The 24,119-nt window shown below is 46.9% G+C and overlaps 1 protein-coding gene across 8 annotated transcripts in view; it reads left to right on the top strand.

Annotated features, from left to right (window-relative positions):
• LOC310915289 (ankyrin repeat and KH domain-containing protein 1-like) overlaps window positions 1–23,919 on the top strand; it is a gene marked incomplete at its 5' end in the record, with an annotated part of 99,646 nt that extends 75,727 nt beyond the window's left edge. For 2 of the 8 annotated variants that reach the window (XM_083872051.1, XM_083872046.1), the window contains 18 exons: window positions 70–245; window positions 1,040–1,202; window positions 2,298–2,393; window positions 2,711–2,827; window positions 3,808–3,982; window positions 4,302–4,755; window positions 5,185–5,262; window positions 6,023–6,169; window positions 7,585–7,695; window positions 9,156–9,305; window positions 9,610–11,225; window positions 16,052–16,246; window positions 17,368–17,622; window positions 18,569–18,744; window positions 19,666–19,830; window positions 20,288–20,334; window positions 23,373–23,546; window positions 23,705–23,836. In XM_083872051.1, coding sequence (XP_083728177.1) covers window positions 70–245; window positions 1,040–1,202; window positions 2,298–2,393; window positions 2,711–2,827; window positions 3,808–3,982; window positions 4,302–4,755; window positions 5,185–5,262; window positions 6,023–6,169; window positions 7,585–7,695; window positions 9,156–9,305; window positions 9,610–11,225; window positions 16,052–16,246; window positions 17,368–17,622; window positions 18,569–18,744; window positions 19,666–19,830; window positions 20,288–20,334; window positions 23,373–23,526 — 4,275 coding nt within the window. In that variant the 3' untranslated portion in view covers window positions 23,527–23,546; window positions 23,705–23,836. Of the gene's footprint in view, window positions 1–69; window positions 246–1,039; window positions 1,203–2,297; window positions 2,394–2,710; window positions 2,828–3,807; window positions 3,983–4,301; window positions 4,756–5,184; window positions 5,263–6,022; window positions 6,170–7,584; window positions 7,696–9,155; window positions 9,306–9,609; window positions 11,226–16,051; window positions 16,247–17,367; window positions 17,623–18,568; window positions 18,745–19,665; window positions 19,831–20,287; window positions 20,335–23,372; window positions 23,547–23,704 lie in introns of all 8 variants that reach the window. The other 6 variants (XM_083872049.1, XM_083872048.1, XM_083872047.1 and 3 more) reach the window with 6 other exon arrangements.
• Window positions 23,920–24,119: the final 200 nt, after the last annotated feature.

The following is a 24,119-nucleotide window of genomic DNA, read 5'->3' as shown; positions in this document are numbered from 1 at the left end:
GGAATCATTTATGTCTTATCTGAAGTATATTGTGCAGATTTCACAGAGTAACTCGTTCTCTTTGCACAGACTGGTCTCACACCTCTGATGGAAGCAGCTTCAGGAGGCTATGCAGAGGTTGGAAGGGTTCTCCTTGATAAAGGAGCAGATGTGAATGCCCCACCCGTGCCTTCCTCAAGAGATACGGCTTTAACAATTGCAGCAGATAAGGGGCACTACAAGTTCTGCGAGCTCCTCATTAATCGGTAAATCATTCCTTCTCATTAAGTGTTTAAGGCCAGAGTGGGTGGGGCTCTGAGCAACCTGATCTTGTGGGTGGCTTCCCTGCCCATGGCAAGGGGGTTGGCACAAGATGAGCTTTCATGTCCCTTCCAAGCCAAAGCAGTTATGACTAATGATTAGTGGCACATTTGTTCTGTATTCCTTTATGGCTGGGGTGCTCTTGTTCACATTACCTCGTGCACCTGAGAGCTAAAGGAAGGGGAAGCTTTGAAAATAGGATGTTAAATCTGTTCCCTACTCTTCAGTGTTATCCTGGAATACCTCACTATTGCAGTGTTAATTAAACAAAGCAGGCAGCTGGGAGCAGGGGCAGGCAGACAGTGTCTGGTTTGGACAGCTTGTTTGTGTATGAATCCAGCAACTCCCACGTGAGCATTTCCTCACTGTCACTTGGGGGGCAAAGCCTGGAAGAGGTTCTTGAGCTCATCAAGCATACCCCAGTGTGCTGCTAAAATCTCAGTCAGATGCTTTGTCCTGTGGGTACTCACCACACTGATAATTTAAAGGTTGCTGGTTGCATATCTCTGATGCAATGGGTGCCATGAAATGAGTGTTCATTTCTGCCAGGGAGGTTTAAATAATCCCCTTGTCACTACCCTGCAGATGAAACAGCAAATTTCAGGGACAGAATTTCTCATATCTTGCCACTGTATTTCAGTTATTAAATTTCTATGTCCTGTTGCTCTGATGTTTTGTGATCTCACTCTCTGCCTTCCACCTTTTTACTCATCCCATTTCCCTGTGTTGGTGTTTTCAGAGGGGCACATATCGATGTCCGCAACAAGAAAGGAAACACCCCGCTGTGGCTGGCAGCTAACGGGGGGCACTACGACGTGGTGCAGCTGCTTGTGCAGGCAGGGGCAGACGTGGATGCTGCAGACAACCGCAAAATTACCCCTCTTATGTCAGCGTTCCGCAAGGTAGGAGACCAACTTCTGTGTTTTCAAAACAGTGCCTCCTGTTTGGTCTTGAGTCTGAATGCTTGGGTTTGGAAGAACTAAATATAACATGGCAAAGTCACTACTTTGGTAAAATACCTGCTTCGAAGTCATGATGACTGTACTTCACAAAGATACAGTTTTTGAGAGTTGAAAAACTTTGTTCCATAGATGATGTTAGCTGTATCATTTCCAGTTGTACGTCATGCAAAAACTCTGACTGTTTGAGATTTCTACATTTCTGCAGTCTGTACAGCTTGTTTCAGTCCTGCTTTGGAGATGAACACAATAGCAGTCTGCAATAAGCTGTCCTGATTCCTTTGTGCTTCTCTTGTTGTGTTCCTAATCTGTTGTGATGGGACACTGTGTAGTCAGCTCTTCTGTCACCCACTGCCTTTTCTTCTTGGCAGGAAGAACATTGCTTTGGGATGATTCCATCAGTTGTGGTATTGGATGCAAGGAGCATAAGCAGAGGAATTTATTAACTGTAGCTGCTTTGCCTTTAACAAAATAGCAAATAAGTGTGCAGCTTTTTTGACAAATAAAAATGCTGAGCTTGCCCCTGTTTTGACACTGCCTTGCTTTCACATAACTTCAGAAGCAACAGTCAGGTGCTTTGTGTGGTTGCACAGTGTACCTCAGGAGCAGAGGAGTGTGCTTGCCAGGATAACATTCAGGTGGCTCATTTTGCTGATCTGACTTAGCCTGTAATTGAACAGTCTAAGTCAGCTCCATGGGGTGGCAAGGGAGTGGATTGGGTGACAGATGGTGTCTAAAGAGGGTTGTCTTATGTCTTGGTTGTTACTAAAACCATGAAGATCTGCCTCTGGTCCTTGTATTTTAAAATAAAAAATAAGTTATGGAAGAGCATGTCTTTGCCACCTTGAAGCAGAACAGTGGCTGTGCTGTCAGCACTGGGCAAGCAGGAACTGCCCTTCTTCCCAAACAGCAGCTTTCCAGAAATGTTCTTGCTTATTTTGAGTGTTTTGCATTGAACTAAGAGATATCAAACTTGTATTTTGATGATGAATGTTGACAATTGTATACAAAAGATAAGAATTTTCTTTGATGTTCTAGGGGCATGTGAAAGTAGTTCAGTTCCTGGTGAAAGAAGTTAACCAGTTTCCTTCAGACATCGAGTGCATGCGCTACATAGCGACCATCACGGACAAGGTGGGTTGGACTTGTCCCCAAGACCCTGCCCTGAATTTCCCACAAAAATATCCATGGGAAATTCTTAAATATTCAAAAACTGAATGTACATGTTTGCTTACTTATGTCTGATTTGGAGATTTGTGCATGTCTCCTTTTTAATACAGCACTTAAAAAGTAAATCAGCATTTGATGCTATTCTGTGAAATAGTTTGTATGTTTATTAATACATGTTTGTATTAACGTATAATAGATGTTTGCTCTACATGTTTGTAGAGCAAGCCTCCCTCCTCAGTTGTTGTTCATTATGGTGGTAGTAAGACAAGTTTGCATTTCAGGACCTGTTGAAAAAGTGTCACCAGTGTGTGGAGACAATTGTGAAAGCTAAAGACCAGCAGGCTGCAGAAGCCAATAAAAATGCAACTATACTGCTGAAGGAGCTAGACCTGGAAAAAGTGAGTAGGATAATTGCTGTCGTGTTTGCACTGTGTGTGTGTGAATCTCTAGGCTGCATTTCCTTTGGTGCTTCTTGGGGCAATCAGTCTTCATGCTCTGACTGTGTTCCTTCCCCTAATGTATCATATAAGTTAGGCACATGCTGAGAATGGCAAATTAGAACTGGCTTCTGCTTCAGCCACTCCATTGTCCCTTCTAGGAAAGCTTGGATTTACCAGTAGTTCCTTAGGCAGTAGCTCTCTGGGATCACCTCAGCACAGAGGATGTGTGAGTAAGGGAGGTCTCCAGTTTCATGGTGTGTTTCTATGGGTGTAAATCATAGTCCAAAAGCATTTTATGGACTTCTGTTCAGGGGAGTTGGGCAGATAGTGGAGAAAATCCCCTTCTCTCTTTGCTGAGAATACTGTAATTTGTTCTAGAGTAACAGGCTCTTGAGTGAGCTCTCTTAATGGAAGTTCTTACAGTTTTTGACAAGTTCCACATTAGTTTATTAAACTTTCCAGGTTGTGGGCTTGTTAAGCACACATCAGTTGCTGTGCACAAATAGTGCAGCAGATGACCAATTCCATATAGTAAAAAAAAAAAACCCCAAAACTGGTTAAAATTAGAGCCATTAGGTACTGTGAATCAAAAGATGTGAACATCACGCCAAAAATATCACTGAGTTTATTAAATGATTGAGAAAGGACTGGGAGGATGAGATATTTTCCTGGTCTTCCAGTAAAACTGTATTTTTTTAATACTTCTGTTTTGGTTATTACTTTCTTATCATTCCTTAGAAGTTTTGGGCCAGCTAGTCCTGTTGTTGCATAAGGTCTGTCCAGTTTCTGTGCAATGATTCAGTGTGTGCCAAAGTCATTGTAGTTCATTATGTTCTCTCCTTTCTCCTTCCCCCCAGATTTCTAGGCAAGACCTGAATTATAAGTATAATTTAGTCTGTGTGAAAATATTTAAATATGGATTCTTTTCTCCTACATAGTCAAGAGAGGAGAGCAGAAAACAAGCTCTTGCAGCCAAAAGGGAGAAAAGAAAGGAAAAGAGAAAGAAGAAGAAAGAGGAACAAAAAAGAAAACAAGAAGAAGATGAAGAAAACAAGCCTAAGGAAACTCTGGAACTGCAAGAAGATGATGATGAAGAAGAAAATGAAGATGAAGGTAAAGAAAAATGGACAAGTTTCTATGAACGATGTATTTGTGGGGGTGCCACCTTCTAGTCATGAAGGAATCTGTTTGAAAGCTGGTCTCTCACATTTGAAAGTGTTGCATGGCTGCTGCCTGGCAAAACTCCTTTGCTCATTTTTTCACCCTCTCCTTTGTTCACTAAAGTCTTTTACTCTTGGAGGATTTACAGCTGAATTTGGTGCTAGTCTGACAGCTCAGCAAGGAACATAACTTCAGCTGTAGTGTTTTCACTGAGGGCACTGATTTCTCTATGTTGTGGGTTCTGATTGTATATAAACTGCTTTTCTTTCAGTGGAGCAAGAAGTTCCTATAGAGCCTCCAAGTGCAACTACTACAACTACAATTGGAATTTCTGCAACTTCAACTACCTTCACAAATGCCTTTGGAAAGAAGAGAGCTAATGTGGTGACTACCCCCAGCACAAATAGAAAAAATAAGAAAAATAAAACGAAAGAGACTCCTCAGAATATGCAGATAATTTTGCCAGATCAGCATATATCTCTAGCACAGCAAAAAGCAGATAAAAATAAAATAAATGGAGAGCCAAGAGGTGGTGGTGCGAGTGGGAACAGCGACTCGGACAACTTGGACAGCACAGATTGCAATAGTGAAAGCAGCAGTGGAGGGAAGAGCCAAGAGCTGAACTTCACCATGGATACGAACTCCTCGGAGCGGCGCTATGCCTCACTGCTCATCCCCTCTCAGGAAGACAAAAACAGCACCTCGGCTTCCAAAACACCAACGAGGTGAGGCTGCTCTGCTCCTTCCCTGGTGTTTCACAGGGTTCCACCCATGCCACTGTCAATTTTCTATAGCTTAAGCTCTACACCAACTGTACATTCCCAGAGCCTGGAGAGACTGAGGCTGCTTTATTTGTGTAGCTGTGTTCAGTTTGTTGAACACAACCTCTTTAAAATCTTGTAAGAGCAAGGTTTTTTGGCATTGTTGGCTAGTTTTTAATACTACTTGAGCAAAATAGCCTTTTCTGTCTGCACTTTTTAAGCATCCACATTGCATTGTTAGTTTTGATAGATCTTAGAGTGAATATGCTGGGAATTTAATAAGGAAGTGCCAGCTTTACTTATCATCCACATACAGAAGTGGTTTTGTTACCTTTTGATTGTTTTGTGGTTTCATCATTAACTCATTTGACTTGCAATCTCTTTTTTTTTAAGGAGAGAAGAAGCTGATGACCCTGAGCATTTCACCTGCCAGGTTGATGGCCAGTTTGATATAACCTTGTCCAGCCAGAGGTGAGAGTCAAAAGAATTCAGGGAATGTACAGGGGTCACATGAATGGTCAGAAGGGCATTCAACTGCCTGGGAATGTGCTGATAACTTTTACAACACCACTTTATGAAGAGGTCATTGGTCTGACTCAGAAAGCTTAGATCCCTTGTGGGTCTGTAGTCCTTTTTACATCTAAGTAGTATGAGTCTGATCCCTCATAGTTTTGTTTCCTCTTTCCATTTTCTGCACTAAGGGAGGGGAGAGGGCAGGGAGGTTGATCTGCAGGACACTGGGCTGACAGAGAGGCCAGCTTCAATAAGAACACAAATGTTGTGGCATCAGGAAGGGCAGTGAGACGGGGCTGTTGTCAGACTGATTGAGACACGTGTCTGGCAGTAGGAAGAAAGAATATTTTTATTTTTCTTATTTTTCCCCAGATTCAAGTTAGATGCAGAATGAGTGGATTGATCAACCCTTGTGGTTAGAGGGTGTGTGTGTGTTCTGGGGTCCCATTAGGAGTGTTAAAAATTGGAATTTGTCTCTATTCTGTTCTTCAAACATAGATTGTTTCTGCCTTGGACCTTTTATCCAAGGTTTGCTGCAAGAGCCTTAGGGTTCTGTACAGTTCACTGCATCAAGACAACCTAAATGCATCCTTCTGACTCCTTGTTAGAGGTGATTTTTCTGGAAGCAGTTCATGCCACTAGTTTTAAGCTGCAGGAATGTAAACTGTATGCTGTCATTTTATTCTGTAATTTGTAATCAACACATTTCTGTTCCCAGACTTGATGGTGAAGGTCATTCAAATTCTTTGTCGACTACTTATAAGGCTGTCTCCCTGCCTCTGACCTCTCCAAATGTAAAGCTGAATCTGACCAGTCCAAAAAGAGGCCAGAAAAGAGAAGAAGGCTGGAAAGAAGTGGTTAGAAGGTAAAGACTTAGTACTGTATTTTAAAACTGTCTGTGAGCTTTTGAGCTTGTAAATTATTCTCAAATACAGAATGTCTAGCAAGATTATATAACTGAAGAATTAATTTACAGGAAAATCTACCCCACTTCCTCTTGGAGTGCTGGGAAAACCAACTACAGCCCTAATTTGTAGTAACTCCTCACTAACTTAGTGTGAACATGACATAAATATTGTGTTTGGCATGAGAAAATAAAGAAAATCTGTGACTTTAGTGGAGCAAAGAATGTGAGGACAAGATAAAGGGAGAAGGGAGCAGAGGGCAGTGAAAAGCCCTACAGCAGATGATTGCTCATGGACTAAAGGCAGAATAGATGTGAGTAGAGGAGAGGCAAATGATCCCTTCAAGGCCAAAATTCATTGTACTTTGGGCAGTGACCTTGATCACTGATTCAGTGGAAAATTGTGTTACCTGCCAGTGAGTGCTTAGAGATACAGTGAGATTTAAAGTTTCACTGTAAAGCAGTCTTTTCCTTTGAAAATGTACTGGGTTTTACCATATGGCCATTAACAGCCCAGTATCTCTTCTGTAGCCTTTATGTTGTCTGCTTGGAACTAGAATGATTGTCTGGCTTTGGGTTTTTCGTTCTCTTTATCAAAAAGGAATACAGCATGAACATACCAGTGTCAGATGCTTTGGGTGCACTTAGGAAGCCCTCCTGCTTTTGTGTTCTGCAGTGGCAATGACTAGATGTGTTCATTTTGGAGAATTTTAGGCTGTGTGCAAAGAAGATAATTGCATAGAGGGCTTAGTGCATTTGGATTCTTGGAAGCCACAGAGTGTTCTTAATAAAGGTTAAAAAGGCAGTTTAATATGAAAATTTATGGGTTTGAAGTCTTAGAGTTGGTTTGGTCTCTGCCTTTTGATGTAGTTACCAATGGGGCTCTCCAAAGTGACGAGACCTTGCTGGGTATGTGGTGGCAGGCTGACTCCCACCTGGGGAGTGGTGCAGGCAGGAACCTCTCAGGCAGCCCTGACCCCTCTGACCTGGGCTGCTCCTGCTCTCCTGGGGCTTTCGAGTGTCTTTGGTTCAGCCCAAATGTTCATGTGGGTGCTGTCTGCTCTTGTGTTGGCCTTGGCAGTGTTCTGGACGTGCATCCAGAACCTGTGGCCTCTTTCCTGAGGAAAAGGAAAATTCCATTCCATTCAGTGTTCTGCCCGTGGTGTTTGCTGTGCCCTGACACAGAGAGTTGTTGGTGTCCTGCCAAAGAGAGTTGTTGGTGACTGTAGGTATGTGGGTGCAGTGCCCAGGAGCTCCCTCTGCTAAAATCTCTCCTGCTCTCAACAATTCTTCTTACCTCTCCCTGTGAGTGACCCCCAGCTAGAAGGGATGTCTATCAAAGTAACCAATGCAAACATCCCTTCTGCCCCTGACAGGCAAGTGGGCAGAGTTTTGAAAGACCCTCCCCCCAGCAACACTCTGCAGCCAACACCAATTGAGCAATTTCAGCTGCAGAGAGGAGGGCGCTGCTGTTCCGGAGCAAAAAGGTACTTTTTGGGACACTTCTCTAGATAAAACCATCAGCCGAGGGAGGGAGGGAGGGGAATGGCTGTGGATGATGAGTGGGCAGGGACTGGGCACTGGGGTGGGCTGTCCTGGAAGAGAAATGCCTCCTTGAGTGATTGCCAGAGGTCCCAGGCAGCTGGGGTGGAAGTCAGGAGCCTTGTGAGCAATACAGGTGTTCTTGAAACTCTGGTTTGGGAGGGAGTAACTGTGATGTTGGGTCTTGAGAGGGGAGCCTTGGAAGTGGAGGTGGGGAAGAAAACACAAAGCATTAAGCAGCCTTGGGATAGAGCTGGGTACATGCACTGGGGGTTCTGGGGATGGGAAGGGTGGTAGTGTGCTGTCCTGTCAGGAATGGGGGAAAGAAAAAATACCTTGGCAATGTGAGGTGCTGCTTTAGAACATTTCCACGTGTTTAGAAGTTTAAAATTAAATAGGTTTCCTCTAAGTCCTGTTAAGTGACAAACAATTCCCTGAGAATCAAGTTACTTACCAGTTTCCAAGACTGGAATAGCTAGGTGAAGCTGGCAGCCTTTCCACAGCGTACTGGGGACCTGTGACTGCTGTGATTTCTGAAACCCCTTTGAATCCACTCTGATTGTTCAGCATCGAGCCAGTGCACATCAGTAGCAAGCCTGAAAGCAGCTCATGAGTGCAAGAGGTCTGACACACCTTAAAGTCTGGGGACAGTGGTGGCCCAGAGACCTCAGCTGTGGTCTATGTGGAAGCAGAGCTTGTCTTCAGACACTTCCCAGTACCATGTGCTTGCTCTGACCCACCAGTACCATGTGAACCAGGAAAACCCTGAACTGACTGACTTTGGTGACACCATTATGGCCTGTCAGTGACCCTGCTTCTGCAAGTCCAGGCTGCCATGACAGGGGCTTCCAGCAGCTCCCTAAAGCACAGCACTGCACACCTTCACCTGCTTTCACCCACCATTGTTAACTGGTGACACTGCACTTCCAAATCTTGAGGTCTGAAAGAGGTAGATGCTAAAAAGTTGTGGATGCAGGTGGTATTACAGAGCTGATCACTGGAAAGCCACCTTCTTCATGCTATAAACAGTCAAAGTAGTTAACTTGTGGGCTTTTATATTTGAAGCAGTGCTACTTGTGTAAATTCAGGTTGATAAGCTAAGGATTTGTCTCACTTTGGAGAGGTACTCAAGATAAGTTAAAATCCAAAAGGGGTTCTGAAGTAGTGTGAGGCTCATATATCTGTTACAACAGTGGTGGAATAAATGCTACTGGGGAATCCTTGTCAGGTACTGAGGATGATGAGTAATTTGAGTGGGAGACTTTGAGAGAGGCTCCAAAGGAGAAAGGATCAGCAGAAAACCACTTACTGCCTTTAAGAACATTACTTCAGCCATTGTCAGACAACAGAGGGGTTTTGTCTGTCTTTGAATGCATTTCACAGATTTCTGATTTTTGTGATATAGGTCAAAGAAATTATCAGTCCCAGCTTCTGTCGTATCTAGAATAATGGGAAGAGGTGGGTGCAACATCACTGCAATTCAAGATGTCACTGGTGCCCACATTGATGTGGATAAGCAAAAAGATAAGAATGGAGAGAGAATGATCACTATAAGGTACAGTATCTCAAAATAAAAGTCTTGAATTAGTCCACAGTGTCACTTACTGAAAAGTTTGTTTGCTTTCTAAGGCAGGATCTATTTAGCTTCTTTGTTCTAGAATAGTGCATACGTTCCTGCTGCAAAGATATGCTGACAGTCAACTTCAAAGATAATCCTTAAGATACACAGAGGTCAAGAAATAACTTCCTGCAGTAAACTTACAATAGACTTACAGAGCAGTATAGGATTGAAGCTACTGAACATTGTGCAAAGCGGGGTTTCCCTTTGCAAGAGATAAATCTGTTTGTGTTTAATCTAGGGGTGGTACAGAGTCCACGCGATACGCAGTGCAACTCATCAATGCCCTTATTCAAGATCCTGCCAAGGAACTGGAAGACTTGATTCCTAAAACTCATATAAGAACACCTGCTTCGAGTTCCAAATCAATCCACGCAAACTTTTCATCCGGAGTCAGCACTGCGACTGCTTCCAACAAGAACTCGTTTCCTCTTGGAGCACCACCCCTGGTCACATCGCAGTCATCAACACTATCTACTTTCCAGCCTCCTAACAAACTAAACAAGAATGTCCCAGCGAATGTGCGCTCATCTTTTCCAGTGTCTCTTCCTCTCGCTTATTCTCACCCTCATTTTGCCTTGCTGGCTGCCCAAACTATGCAACAGATCCGGCACCCTCGCTTACCTATGGCCCAATTTGGAGGAACCTTTTCACCTTCACCGAACACTTGGGGACCATTCCCAGTGAGACCAGTTAACCCTGGCAGCACAAACAGCTCTCCAAAGCATAATAGTTCAAGTCGTGTAGGTAGTCAGAATGGAAACGTTCTGCAGACGGAGTCTCCTGGGTTACCTACATCCAGTTGTCCCGTTACCGCCTCGTCTGCAGCTGCTTCCACCCAGCCTCTGTGTGTGACCAGTAACCGGACTCCCTCCTCGGTCAGGAAGCAGCTCTTTGCCTGCGTCCCCAAGACGAGCGCTGCAGCAACAGCCATCTCAACTGTGACGAGCACCTGTAGCACTCTGCCCTCAGCTTCCTCTGCCCCCTCCAACAACGGGCAAGTGCCCACGGCATTTCTGCCACCCACCGCTCCGCAAGCGCAGCATTCTGCCCTGAAAGCGGACTCGTTCTCGGCTGTCTCCGCACCCAAGGAGAAGGCGCCCACCCCCGAGCAGCCGCCCACGAGCGCGGGCCCGCCGGCCTCAGTCGCCAGCAGTTGCAGCGTGTCAGCCAGCAGCAGCTCAGGGGGCACTGAGACACGTCCGGCCAGCAGCCCCGCTCCGCTCAGCAGCGCCCAGGATGAGATACTGCCAACCAGCATGGCCGAGATCAGCCCTTCCATGTCGATGCCTTTTTCATCCAGCTCAGAAACTGCTCCTTTAAGCTTAGCGTCGCCCAGGTCGGTTGTTGCAGATAATCAGGACAACAGTAACTTACCTCAAGTAGCTGTACCAGCACCTCGAGTTACTCACAGGATGCAGTCCAGAGGTTCTTTCTATTCAGTGGTACCAAATGCAAACCTCCATCAAGATCCTCAGTCTATTTTTGTTACGAATCAAGTTCCTTTAACACCTTCTCAAGGTCCACCTGCTGCAGTGCAGCTTTCGTCAGCCATGAACGTTATGAACGGTTCTCAGATGCACATTAACCCAGCAAACAAATCATTGCCTCCTGCCTTTGGGCCAGCAACGCTCTTCAATCACTTTAGTAGTCTTTTTGATAGCAACCAGGTGCCAGCTAACCAAGCATGGGGAGACTGTCCACTCTCTACCCGAGCAGCAGCTGACCCATCTTTCACTGTTCAGTCTACCTTTCTGAATAACTCTGTGCTAGGACATGTGGAAAACGTCCATCCCGACAACTCCAAGGCTCCTGGTTTCAGGCCACCTTCCCAACGGGTCTCAACTAGTCCTGTAGGTAAGTCATTAAGACCATGTTCTGGACAAAATTATTTCTTCAGCCATTGCACTTCGATCATCATACTGATGGAGAAGTAGTCTACAAAGGACAGTTGGAGAATGCTCATGTAATGAGGAGGGTCTGTTTTTTCCAAGTGCTCTTAGAAATGCTGCTGATTTTTTTTTTTCTTCAGCTCTTCCAGGCTGTTAGGTGTTGGGTGGATTGTAGATGTTGCATTGCTTGTCCTCTGTGTGAGATAGGAATTCTCCCACCTGTTTGTAGCATAGCATTGATTTTAGGTTTTGGATTGGAATGAAGCACAGTGTGGGGTGACACCAAACCTGAGGACTCCTGGAGGTTCCAGGTGCAGCAGTGACTGCATGCAGATGCTCCATATTGTATGTGGGACTCCAGCTTGACTCCGTGAGGGTTAACTCTGTGCCTTTTGGTTCTTGATATGGCTCTGGGATTCTAATAAGCTTACTTTGTGGAGCTCATTGGTGTGCTACTGCATGGGGTGTTTTATCCAGAAGTTCAGTATAGCAAAAACAGCACATCTGGATTTGTTTGAAATGGGTTAGGAACACTGACATTGAGCTCCCTGCCCTTGCCTTGCTCTGCTTGCACGATTTTTATCTTCTCAGTGTTCAAACTATGTTGCAAACAACCAGCTGCACCTATTTGGTTGAAAGGGACCCTCAAGAGATCTATTCTGTGCCACCCCTTTGCCCTTGCCATGGTGGCTGTGAGGTGCCCTGGAGCTGGGTGTCTGGAGAGCCTTGCTCTGGAGTCATCCTTGCTCACGCAGTGTGTGCTGGGGATTTGGGCTACAGCTTCAGGACTTGAACGCTGGGCTGAGACAAATCAAGTAGTTTGACTTTCAGATTAAAGGAGAAGGGAGCATTTGGAAGATGTGTTGGTAAGGAAGGGAGATCTTCACCATTCTCTTTCTTCTCAGTTGATTGACAAATGTGCAGGACTTCTGCAAACCAGAGCACTTCTCTCTGATGGGCTTTAGGCACAAAACTGGGGTGTTTGCTATGTCTGTAGTTTTCTCAATTATTAAATTTGAGCTGTGTAGCTCTGCAAAGCAAGGGCACACCTAGAACTCTGTGCCTCATCCCAGCCTCAGTGTAGTAAGCAGAACCAGATGTGTAAGATGAACTGGACCTTGTTCATCAGAGACTGTTAATAAAGAGCTGCCAGACCCCCAGCAGGCTCTAGAGCCACTTGACAATGGCTCAGCTTTTCCTCTGCTGTGCTCTAAACTGGGGTTGGCCATTGCTGAAATAATTACTGGGAAAGGAAACTTAGGGCAAATGGGATCTGCTGATTTCCCTGACCATGGCATCCTGCATGTGCAAACATGGGTGACTGGAACTTCTCACAGCAGCAAAGTATTTTGCTGTTCCCTTATGTTAAGATCATCTGTTTGTAATGGGGGAAAATTTCTTATATGTCTACTTTATATATCCTTAAGTGACTGTAAGTATTTCAAAAACAGTGTAAATCTGTTTCTGTCCTTAGAAAGGTTAGGTAGATAGCCAAGGAAAGCTCTCACAGTTGACTGGGGGAGATATGTGTGAAGTTCTCAATTGAAGCCCAAAAATATTTGGACAGAATACATTTTCCTGAGTTAGGATTTGATTAGGATATTGCAAAGTGAAGAAAAACTGCAAATAGGTAGTGTGATGCTAAAATTGTGTCTGACAGGAGGTGACTGATTAGTCAGGTCCTTAGTTGATTCATTTAATGTCATTTTACTTCATGCTGCTTTTGATCACCTTTGTTTCAGAATCTAGATATCCCAGGAGTAGGGGTTTAAAGGAACCTGGGGATGTTTGGCAGGTGTAATAGAGAGCAAGGAGTGAGTACAGGAGGCTGAGGACTTCTCTGTTGCCTCCCCTCAGAGTTAAGTATGGTCTGTCCACCCCTCTCCTTCCCCAGTTTGTCCCAGGGTCAGCCTCCAAGGTTGGCAGAACTGGGGACTTCCCTGGCTGCTTCCATAGGGCTTGGTGACAGGGTCCATGAGATTTTGAGAAGTGGGGAGAAAGGCCTGTCACTGCTCATGCTCTGGGCAGCAGCAGCACAATGGACAGGGAGCAGCCAGGACCTGGCCTGGGAATTCTGTGTGCTCAGAGGGGCTGGGAATGGCCTTGGAGCAGGTGGACACCCATCCTCTGATCTCGGCTGTGACTACACCTGAGGGAGCAGAGGTTTGCATTTTGTGCCTCTCTGGCCCATGGCAAATTTTTCCACAGATCAGCATGTCTAAGGGATCACCTCTAAACTGATTTGGTGAAGATTTAATACACTTTGACTGTGCACTAAACCAGCTTTTTCTTAACAAGTTCTCAACTCAGGGTGAAGTTTGGGGTAGTCTGATTTTCCTGTTCATGGGTGAGCTCAGCTGCAGCTCGAGTTTTCTATGATTCAACAGTTCCTTTGAGTCACAGATATCTCTGCAGATCTCACTGGCTCTGGATCTGTTCTGGAAATGGCCTGTTTGTGTCACATTTTTAGGTCTCTTGTCCTGGCAGTTTGCAGTTGAGGGCAGGCTTAGCCCAGCCATGAGAGGAGGCTGGGGAAAAGACCAAAAGAAATCTACTTGTTACTTCTGTCCTCTGCATTTTAAGGAGTTTGAGATGTTGCTTCATTAAAGGGGTCCCAAACTTGAAATATGCCAGCTTAGGAAGTAGCACATGAGTATTGGAACTGCATGAATTGTTTGGACTCTGACACAGAGTGACCAAGTTTGTGACCCTTTCTCTAAAGGTGCAGGTAACTTTGCAGTAACCAACATCTGCCTGGGGTCTTTGATAAACTGAATTTTGAGCAGAATTTGTGTGAGATCAATACACTCCTCTCGGAAGCTCAGTTGTGCATTCAGAGCACAATGAGGAGTTTGAGTTCAGAGCCCAAGTAAGTGCAGAGTATGGTATTGCAGAAGATTTTAGTATTAGAAAACCTGATTTTTTTGGTAAGTACACAAACAGGAAGCTTGTTACTGCAGTCAGGATTTGGTAAGTTACTGTTCAGAATAGTTATTTTTAATATTGAGTGAAGTTTTTCATCCACTTTTATGAAAGACAAGATAATGTTAACAGGTGTTCTTTGTGACTTGACTCCTTTGAATTTGTGCATCTCTGGCTGTCACACTCCCTTCAGCCCATGGAGCATATCCAGCAGTGCTGAAGTGGTCTTGACTGTCCAGTCATTGCACTTGCCAAGCTGTGTATCCTATAGCTGTGTACCCATCAGCCCCCTGAGCCATCAAAAGACACCTGGGACACCATCAAAATCTCTCTCCTGTGGGAGATTTTTGTCACAATGCCTGCCTTGTTGTCTGTCTGGGAACCCAGCAGTGCCCATGGGTGGCAGCAGCTCTGTTACCCATCTGTTTGGGGCAGATCTTGTGTGGTTTAGCAGCCAGCTGGCAGTTTGTGTTTTGGTGCATGGTGGAATCCCCATGGGGGCCTTTTGCTGCCAGGTCTGTGGCAGGAGGCATGGCCAGAGCATCCAGTCAGTGGCTCCACAGCAGATGCCCAGGGAGGGCCCTGGGCTGCAGGTGCTGCTATCAGCTCATGCCTGAGCCCTGTCCTGGAGCCAGGCTGCAACTCCAGACAAACTCAGCTCAACCACACTGCAGTCACAGGGACTGGCATCCTCCCCAGAGCCATGGAGTTTGTGCTGTGACAAACCCAGGAAACTGTCCTCCCGTGCTGGGAGTCCCTCTGCTAAGCACCCCATGTTCCAGCAGCAGGGGGATGTGGTTTTCCTTGGCTGTGGGGGAGACTTCTCCTTTTAACCTTTGGACTAGTGAGAAAAATACCTCCTGCAACTCCAACAAATCATTTCTGTCCATGTGAGCAGGTTGGAACTGGCACTTCTGGAAGAAGTAAATCAGGTTGACTTGGTTGATAATACTGGGGAAAGAGACCTGGCTTTCAGGAACTATCCAAGCACTGAAAGGTGCCCCTCTAGTTTCTGACCTAAGGTACTGCTTGGCAGTACTGCTGTTTGTGGTGGGGTGTGTGTAGATATAACCTTCAACCTCACTCTGCAGCAACATAGGCTGGTCCTGGTTGTGGTCATTTTGAAATGTTTAAATGGTTTTGAAACTAATCTTGTTTAATAGGCCCTTGAAACTAAACCCTAAACTCAGGTGAACATACGGCCATGCCCATTTCTGCTTTCAGGTAATAATGTGTGATAAGAGCTTTTACAACATTTTGGAAAAGTACTTAAAAGCTTTGGCTTGTTAGAAAAACTGTAGTTCACCCTTGCTAGTAATTTTTGTGGGACTTTGAACTCTTTCTCCATGTCTCTTCCTCTCACGTGTCCCTGGAGGAAGCAGCCCCCTCCCCTGGTGCTGTGGCACACCAGCACTGTCTCTGTGGCCACAGCATGTTCTGACTGATATCTACATGGAAGTAGCTATGGGATGGCAAAGCCCATCTTGCAGAGAACTGCTTCCCTGGTGCTGGATTCCCCTGGGACTTTCACAGAGCCCTGGATCTCTGCTGGATTTGTGTGGCTTTTTGTAAGCAAAGATCGTGGCCACTCCCAGCTTTCCTGCTCTGCCCTCCCTGCTAAGATCATTTTCTTTCAGTGACCAAAGGGATGGCTGTTTTTGTTAAAACTTGAGGCCAAACTCGAGAGCCTCCAGAAATGCCTCTGTGGTTTCTAAGTGAGAATTGTGCACCTGTAAAATGACCTTACCATGTGCAGATGCTCCCAAAGGTGATGAGATGCTTTAATTATATTTGGAGCACTAGCTTTCTCTGGTGCTTTGAAGCAGGTTCCCAAAGAGAGATATTTAATCAAATTTATGTTTATTTCAGGCTTACCCTCTCTAGATCCATCCAACAGCTCTACAACTTCTTCTTCAGGTCCTTTGACAGGCTTTTCAGCAAACATACAAGGAGCACGGGTTTACCTTCAAGGGCCAGCGCCTGTTGGGACTCCCAGCTTTAACAGACAGCATTTTTCACCACATCCTTGGACAAGCGCAACAAATTCATGTAGGAACTTCATGGGTCTGTCTTAGTTACCTATAAATTCGTAGCTATTGTCTTTAGTAAATTTCTAATTTGAGGGGAACTTACCCAGTAATGCACAAAATGCTTTCCAATTGCTTTTAGCAGCTGTGAGGATGGTGTGCAAATCCCAAGCTATGCTATTTTGTGGGGTTTTTCCCATGCCACTAGTTCTGGTAGCATTACTAAAGGCATATTTGGGCAAAAAAATGAGTCATTGTAGGCTCTTGAGAGGAGAGGGCGTGAAGCTGTTGTTGCTTTGCGTATCAAGCTGTGGGGAAGTGGAGGTGATTATGCCAAGCTAAAGATTCCCCTCTAAGTAGTACGAGTGCAGTATTAGATAAAAATGTCATGTTTGCCATGGTTTGAAGTTATACTTGCTTTTTTTCTTTTTTTCAATTCTTTCTTTTTTTTTTTTTTTTTTTTTTTTTTTTAATTGGGATTTGGAATTATACTTAAAATGTTCCAAAATCTGTAAGCATCATCCAAGGTAACAGTGGGTTTTCCTCCTAATGGAAAGAACATGGAAGTAGCATTACAGAAAATATGGGTCTTTGATTCTGAATCTTAGCTCAAGAGGTTTTTCATGTCACTGCATGCAACTTCATTGCCACTCTGAGTTTAAGAACCAAAATGTTTAAATATTTGAGTGCTCAAAGGAAGTTGGATTTCCCAAGGAGAGTCAGTGACGCTTCTGAAGTTGGGGAGTTTATGCTCATGGGTCACACCTGTGGCTTTGGGAAGCTGTCTGATTTCTCTTGTGCTAGAAGTGGTGGATACCAAAACCAGGCTGTTGAGGTATTTTGGCTGATGTTTTCACCTCTTCCTGAAACTCTTCCATGTTTCTTATTCTTTCTTGTAATTAGTTTAGATACACTGCTATGTCATGAGAATATCATGATTCTGATGGCTGAAAGCATTTGTGTTATAATGTTGATTTTAGAGTTAAAATAATTCCTAGACAGAATTTCTGTGAAAGACTTGAAGAATGCTTGCCAAAAAAAAAAAAAGCCTTTAAAACATTTTATCATTTGCTTTGAGATAAAATTGGGGAAATAATTGGGATGACATTTCTGCTTGCTACTTTGTGTATAATTAAGCCAGAGAAATACTCTTTTCAGCAGGTGAATCTCCTATTCCATCAGTTTCCTCAGGATCATCTTCGCCCCTCTCAGCTGCTTCTGCCCCTGCTAACCTGGGCCAGCCCAAAGCGGGCACCCCCAGCCAGGACAGGAAGGTGCCCCCTCCCATCGGCACGGAGCGCCTGGCGCGGATCCGGCAGGGCGGCTCCGTCACCCCCACCCCGCTGGGAACCAACTTCACCGCGCCCGTGGGGCACAGCGGCATCTGGTCCTTCGGCGTCAACAGCGTGTCCGGTGAGTCCCCTGGGCGGGGACAAACTGCCACGGCCTCCAGCAGGGCTGTGCTGGGGAGGGGGAGGGAGCTCCACACTCTGTGCTCCCATGTAGAGCATCCTGAGGGGACAGCTGGTGGCACTGCTGGGACAGCACAGGTCAGTGCTGTGGTTTCCCCTCCTGATGCTGGTGGTTCTCACCCAGCCTGGATCAAGTCACCAGGCACATATGAGCCTGAAAGGGTGTAGAGACCTCATACAGAGTCCTCTGAATGATGCAGAGCTTAGAGTAAACCATTTCTATCTGTTAAAGGGGGCTGTTTCCAGGTCTGACTGTTGGCTCCCTCGGTCCAGGTTTCTCCTTTGTTTTCCACTCACATTTTACAGTGTCAGCTGAGGTGCAGCTGATGCACCCACGGACACAGAGCTGTGGATGCTGGGTTTTGCATTGACTTCCTCATGACTCTTGAACAGTATGGGATAACTTCTGTTCCAGGCAGCCTTGGTTCCCAAAGAATGACTTTGAAACAGCTGAAGTTTTACGTTCAATTTCCTGGTAATTGGATTTTGTGGAAAGGAGGAGGTGCAGCATTTGAGGTGTAGAGTGTTTCCACTGGTAACTTTCAATACAAACATTTGAGTCCTGCATTTGTTTTAAGGTTCAGTGAAGCCCTCCACATTTTGGTTTAAAAAACTCCTGTCTCAGCATTGCTGTTTTCAAGGAAAGCTTGTCTGTGCATACAGGTAGTGTTGAGAGCTCTGCTGGATTTTAGCTGTTTTGCAGTGGACATGTGGAACTCATAGTTCATGGTAGTCCCCATCTCCTTCTCCCTTGTCTGGACACCTGAGATCCCTCTGTGGCTGTGTGTTTTCAGGGTACCTTTGAGTGGCCTTAGGTGTGTGCAGCTGCTGAGTTCTACTCGAGTGTCTGCAGTGAATTTAATCAGCCATTTTTAATCTCTTTGCAGAAGGCTTGTCGGGTTGGTCTCAGCCTGTCATGGGAAGTCATCCAATGCATCAGCAGCTGTCAGACCCGGGCACGTTTTCTCAGCATCAGCCAATGGAGAGAGATGATTCTGGAATAGTGGCTCCCTCAAATATTTTCCACCAACCTATGCCAAATAGTTTTGTGGATTTTTCTAAAGTAAGTTACAGAGAGTTGGATTTATGAAATGACCAGGGCCTGACTTCATTGCATCTCCTGTTCTGCCTGTTCACCGTGTGTGTGCGTGCCTCTGCTGCCATTGCTCATTACCCCAGGTGATGAATTTTCTTTCATCCCAGAACTGACCAGAAAAAGTGCCCAAGCCTGGAGGCAGGTCTAAACAAAGCCAGAGTTTGTAGGTTGCAGGTATTCTCTGTGGTCAGTAGCTGAAGGCCTTCATCACTCTTTAGTGTTTGACCTCTCAGAAGCTCAGTCTCCTGGAAAAGTTTCACAAAGCTTGCCCAGCACTTGAGGGTGATTACAAGTTTGCTTAATGTTTTCAGCACAAATCATGGCCACAATACCACACACCTTCCTTAGGGAAGTGGCAGGAGGAGAGGACTCCCAGCACATTTCAGAAAGAGCCATAGCATGTGATCTTGGCATCTGGATGGCAAAGCAGAGCCATTCACACATAGGAAAGGAATTCTCCTAACTACGAAACACTGCTCTGTAACTTTCTCTTTGTGAACAGGCAGAATTATTTTAGATGGCCATTAGGAATAAGAGAAAATTAGAGAAACCTACTCTGGTCAGCCCAGTGCAGCCCTGTGTGCACTGTGGCTGTCCTGTGCTGCAGAGAGGAGGGAACACTGAGGTCACAGTGTTCAGCTGGTGGCCTGGCTTTGTGGGCTTATCTGAAAACTCTGTGTGTGCCACAGCCTCTGCTAGGTGTAAGTTCAGGAAAATGGCTAAGCTGGCTGAAATCTCCAACTCTGAATCGCTGTGTTCTGTACTCCACCCCAATGTTCCCTGACAGTGCTGAGATTCCTGCTGGTGGTGGAGCATTACCTGTGGAGGTGACCTGGCCCTGCAGCCACCCTTCCCCATGTCCTTCACCAGTGCTCTCTCATCCCCCAGGGCCTGCCCATCTCCATGTACGGCGGCACTCTGATCCCCTCGCACCCCCAGCTGGCAGATGGCCCAGGAGGGCCCCTCTTTAACGGGCTCCATACTCCAGATCCTGCCTGGAATCCCATGATCAAAGTTGTCCAGAACTCAACAGAATGTACTGATGCTCAGCAGGTAGTATGGCTGCCTTTTCCTGCCTGTGCTTTCCTGGGGCTTTATACGGTGCTATGATGCCCAGTTTTGGCTGGGTGATACGTTTGATTTTTTCAGTACTTTGGAACTAGGATTGAGATTGTTTGCACAACTTTTCCCTACAGTGTGTGTGTGTGTGCGTGCATGTGTTCATAAAATACCCGTGGTGCTATTGGTACCAAACCTTCCAGGTAAAACAAGCAGCATTTCAAGAATGCTCAGCCAGGTAATGGACTGTTAGAAGTGAGGGGGTTTATATCCATACTCGTCACCTTGCAGGTTGTCAGTCAGACCTTGGCCAGAGCTGGAGAGCTCCTGCCTTTGGACAGTCTGGTTGTATTTTAAGGGAAGTCTTATGCTCGCCCTCAGTGGTAAAACACTGTTAAAGGAACCTTTATTTGTTTTTATAATAGATTTGTCTTTTTATTTCTTGCTGTAGATTTGGCCTGGCACCTGGGCACCTCACATTGGAAACATGCATCTCAAGTACGTCAACTGATTTAAGGGGGTCTGTCCTTTTTTAGCCTGGTTTGGGAATCTTTATGACCTTGAAGAACCCTGGGGATTTTTTTCATGTGCCTAACTAAGCAATTTTCTGTGGGCTATAACAATGGAATCTCGATTGCCCGTTGTATAAGAACAAATTGACTTACCTATACAAACTGATTCTCTTCTCCACTTAGTTTAGCCACTTCAAACTTAAAAAACAGACAAAACTAGTGCTTTTGGCTAAACACTACTGAATGCTCCTTGTATGCAGCAGAGAATTAGCTGATGACATGATTTCGACCTTTTAGGGTGGTAAATACCTGTATAATTGTTTACAGACTTAAAAGGAAAAGCTGAGTAAATTTCATGTCGTATAGTGGCTCTACTTTATGTAGCCTGTATTAATGTGAAATATTTACCTGAATACTCAATAAAAGGCAAACAGCATTTATAGGTTGTGTGTGAGAATTTTGGAAAGGGCTTTATATTATTGTCCTCAGTATCTGCTGCAGTGCCTGGTGACGAATCTCCCCAGGGTCACGTACCATGCACGTGGGTGCAGTCAGGTTTGGGAGGGTTTGGAGCCACAGATGTGGCTCCAGAGTCTGCAGAGTCCTTGCCCCTGCCACTTGTGAGCCTTTTATTGCTTCTGTGTTATGGTTTTTTCCTTCTGGATTAGTTCTGCTGCTTTTGGCACTTCTGGCAGGTTGTCACCTGGAAGATCAGGTTTTGCTCAGGGCTGCAAAGGGCTGACAACAGGGACAGGTGAATGCAGGGTTCCTTCACCTGCCCAGAAGTAGATCTTAGAAAAGTGCTTCCCATTAGAGGAAAATGTAATAGATTCAGTTCTAAGCTTCTTGTAATGCTGTAAATCTGCTAAGAGCTTCTCAAGTCCTTTTTGTGAGGAAGAAGAGGATTTTTGCACGCTGCTTAAGATGAACATTAACTCCTGACCCAGTTCTCCACTTTCTGCACTTGGACTGTGCTTAGTTCTGCTTTTGCTCCGAGGCAATGCAGTAACTACACAGAATGTTGGATCCATTCCTTAAGCAGGAAACTCCAGTGCACATAGTGTCTAATCCAATGGATCAATCTCAGACCAGGTGGAGACTTCAACTTCTTCCACCTTATCCAGACAAATCCCTACATGCAGCAGCAGCAGAGTTTCCCCAGTAGAAGCATAAAGAAGTACTGAAAACCCAAACTGCACAAGCAGTATCCATGTACCACAGGCAAATCAACCTTGGAGGCACTACTGGATGGTATATTCAGATGTTTTTCTTGGTATTTGAGGATGAAATGCAAAAAAAAAAAAAAAAAATTGAACTGCTGCTGCCTCAGTGATAGTGCCAACAGCAAAGGAGATACACACAGAATCAGAGTCACAGAAAGGTTTGTGTTGGAAGTGGCCTTAAAGATCACCCAGTCCAATGCCCTGCCGTGGGCAGGGGACACGTGTCAGCAGCAATTGTATTGAAACAATCAGTGTTGTGGTGCAGTAGGTGTGTGCTCTTGGGGCAAGGTGCACGGGAGGGATGGGGTGCTCACTTCTGTGGGTTCCTTGGCTGCAGCAAGCAGTGCCACCTCCTGCTGGCCCCATCCTGGGGAGCCACTGTCTCCCCATCCTGGAGGGCTGCAGCTCCAGGGCAGGTGGCACAGTCTACTCTGTGATACCAGGGGGCAAGACCCAGGATGGGGATGGGGCTTCTCCCTGGAACAGCCTTGGCCACCTCAGCCCTGCCTTATGTAGGCAGCTCTTTGCTGCATGGGTCCCTTGCTGGGTTCTGCCCCGCAGAGCTCCTTCCCTGATCACTCTGGGCACCAGACCCAACTGGCCCCAGCAGCCCCCACTAAAGTAGAAAAGGGAAACCCCAAAGTTTTGTAGAAAGATCCTGCTCGAAGCTCAGACCATCAATGCCCCACGGTTACAGGGGGGCACAGGCAGAGGTAGGGCCTTGTGCTTCTGGGGAGTGGGCTGGTGGCAGTGCCAGGGGGCTGCTGAGTGCAGTGCTGGTCTCAGGGCAGGCTGGCTGGATCCAGGGAAGGCATGGGAGTCTGTGCCCACTTGAGTTCACCAGCCCTGGGTGGCAGGGCTCCCCCTAAACCTCTCCTCCTTCCCCCTTCTGACCCCCTGGGTCAGCCATTGAGTGGGTCCTTTTCTTTGCTATCTGTCCTCAAGGAAGCATGTGCCTCATTCCTGAGCTGGCCATGTTTGGGTTGAGCCACAGGTACCCACCCTAGCTCCATCATGTGCCTTCAAGTAGGCTTCTCTGGGGTGAGAGAGCCCACCCGGTGGCAGGGGCAGGGCTCTCTAAGATGTTTGCAGTGCCCAGCAGAGCTCCGGGCTCACTGGCACCTCGAGCTGCAGCTCTGGGCTCCCTGGAACCCTGGGCTACAGGGGACAGCAGGGTCACAGCTGTGGCACACGGGACTGGTGTGACCTAAGGCATTGCTGGCAGGCAGTTGGAGCAGGGGGAGGAGGCAGCCGTGTGCCCCGGGTGGACACTGCACCCCCAGCAGGCTGGAGGAGGAGGTGTCCCATCGAACTCAGCCTTTGTCCTCTTGCAGGGAGCAGCATGTGGCTGGCTGAGACAATGGGAATGGGTTCCCAGAGTGCCTCCCATGCCATACCCAGCCCTTGCTGCTCCACCCTGGAACAGGGTGCCACATGAAGCTGCTGCCGCCTGGGCAGCAGGCTGGGGCCTCGCTGTGTGCCCCAGGACTGGCCCTGCCCTCCAGACAGCACAGGGTGGCGTATGTTGGCCACCATGGGGTAGCCCTTGGGAGCCTGGACCTCTGTGCTGCATCCTGCAGAGCTCCAGGAGCCTGAAGGGGATGAGTAATGTGGGGATAGCTGCGGGCTGGATGGGTGTCCCAGGCTGCCTTGTGGGAAGCCAGATGTGGTGGCTTCGGAGCCTGCTGTGTCCATGAGCCACGGCCGAGCACTGGGCCCACCCCTGCTCCGGGCTGAAGGGCTCGGGGGCGTGGGGGGGCCGGGGCCAGCAGTGCCTGACAGCGCCCCCTGCTTTTGGCAGGTACCCGCATCATCTGCGACCGCAAGTTCCTGCTGGAGTGCAAGAATTCACCCGCAGCCAGGACCCCTCCCTGCTGCCTGCCCCAGACCCCCGGTGTCACATCCCTGGCCCAGTCCAGCCTCGCCAAGCTGGAGGAGCTCAAGGAGCGGAATGAGAGCGAAGAGGCCGTGCCAGGTGAGCAGCCCAGGGCTGTGGCCCCTGCCCATGGAGCACCTGCCTGGGGCCTGGGACAAGGCGAGATCCCAGCCTGCCCCAGTTCAGCTCCTGCTCCCTTTGTCTGCCAAGCCAGCCCTCTCCTAACCCTGGTCCTGTATCCATCCATGCCCTTGCAGATCAAGACCAGTTTGAGATGGACATCTGAGTTTCCATCTCCTCGTCTCCAGGCCATGGCTGGGCCTGTTCCTGGGCCTCGTGGAGGTGCTGGCACCGTGACCAGCTGGCTGCAGCCCTCTCTGATGCTGGGGATGGACGTGTGACACCTCAGGCTCTAGCACAAGTGGCTGGTGCAATTGCCTAGGAGCTCATGCTTGATCAATAAACACCGTGAAACCCCTGTGCTAACATGGTGTGTGTCTTTGTCAGGGCTCAGCAGGGTCCTCGCCCCCAGGGAGGGGAGGTGGGCAGCACCCAGGAGGGTGCAGAGGGTGACACTGCAGCTGGGGGGTAAAGAGGGCCTGGGGCTCTGTCCTCGGCTGTGGTGGAGGCAGCTGGTGAGGCCATCCCATGAACATGGGGAGAACAGCACGG

This window comes from Zosterops lateralis, assembly GCF_965231275.1.
Source record: "Zosterops lateralis genome assembly, chromosome: 14".
In the NCBI taxonomy this organism is placed as follows: Eukaryota; Metazoa; Chordata; class Aves; order Passeriformes; family Zosteropidae; genus Zosterops; species Zosterops lateralis.
The sequence above is the reverse complement of the archived record's forward strand: the minus strand, read 5'-3'. Positions and strand labels throughout refer to the sequence as shown.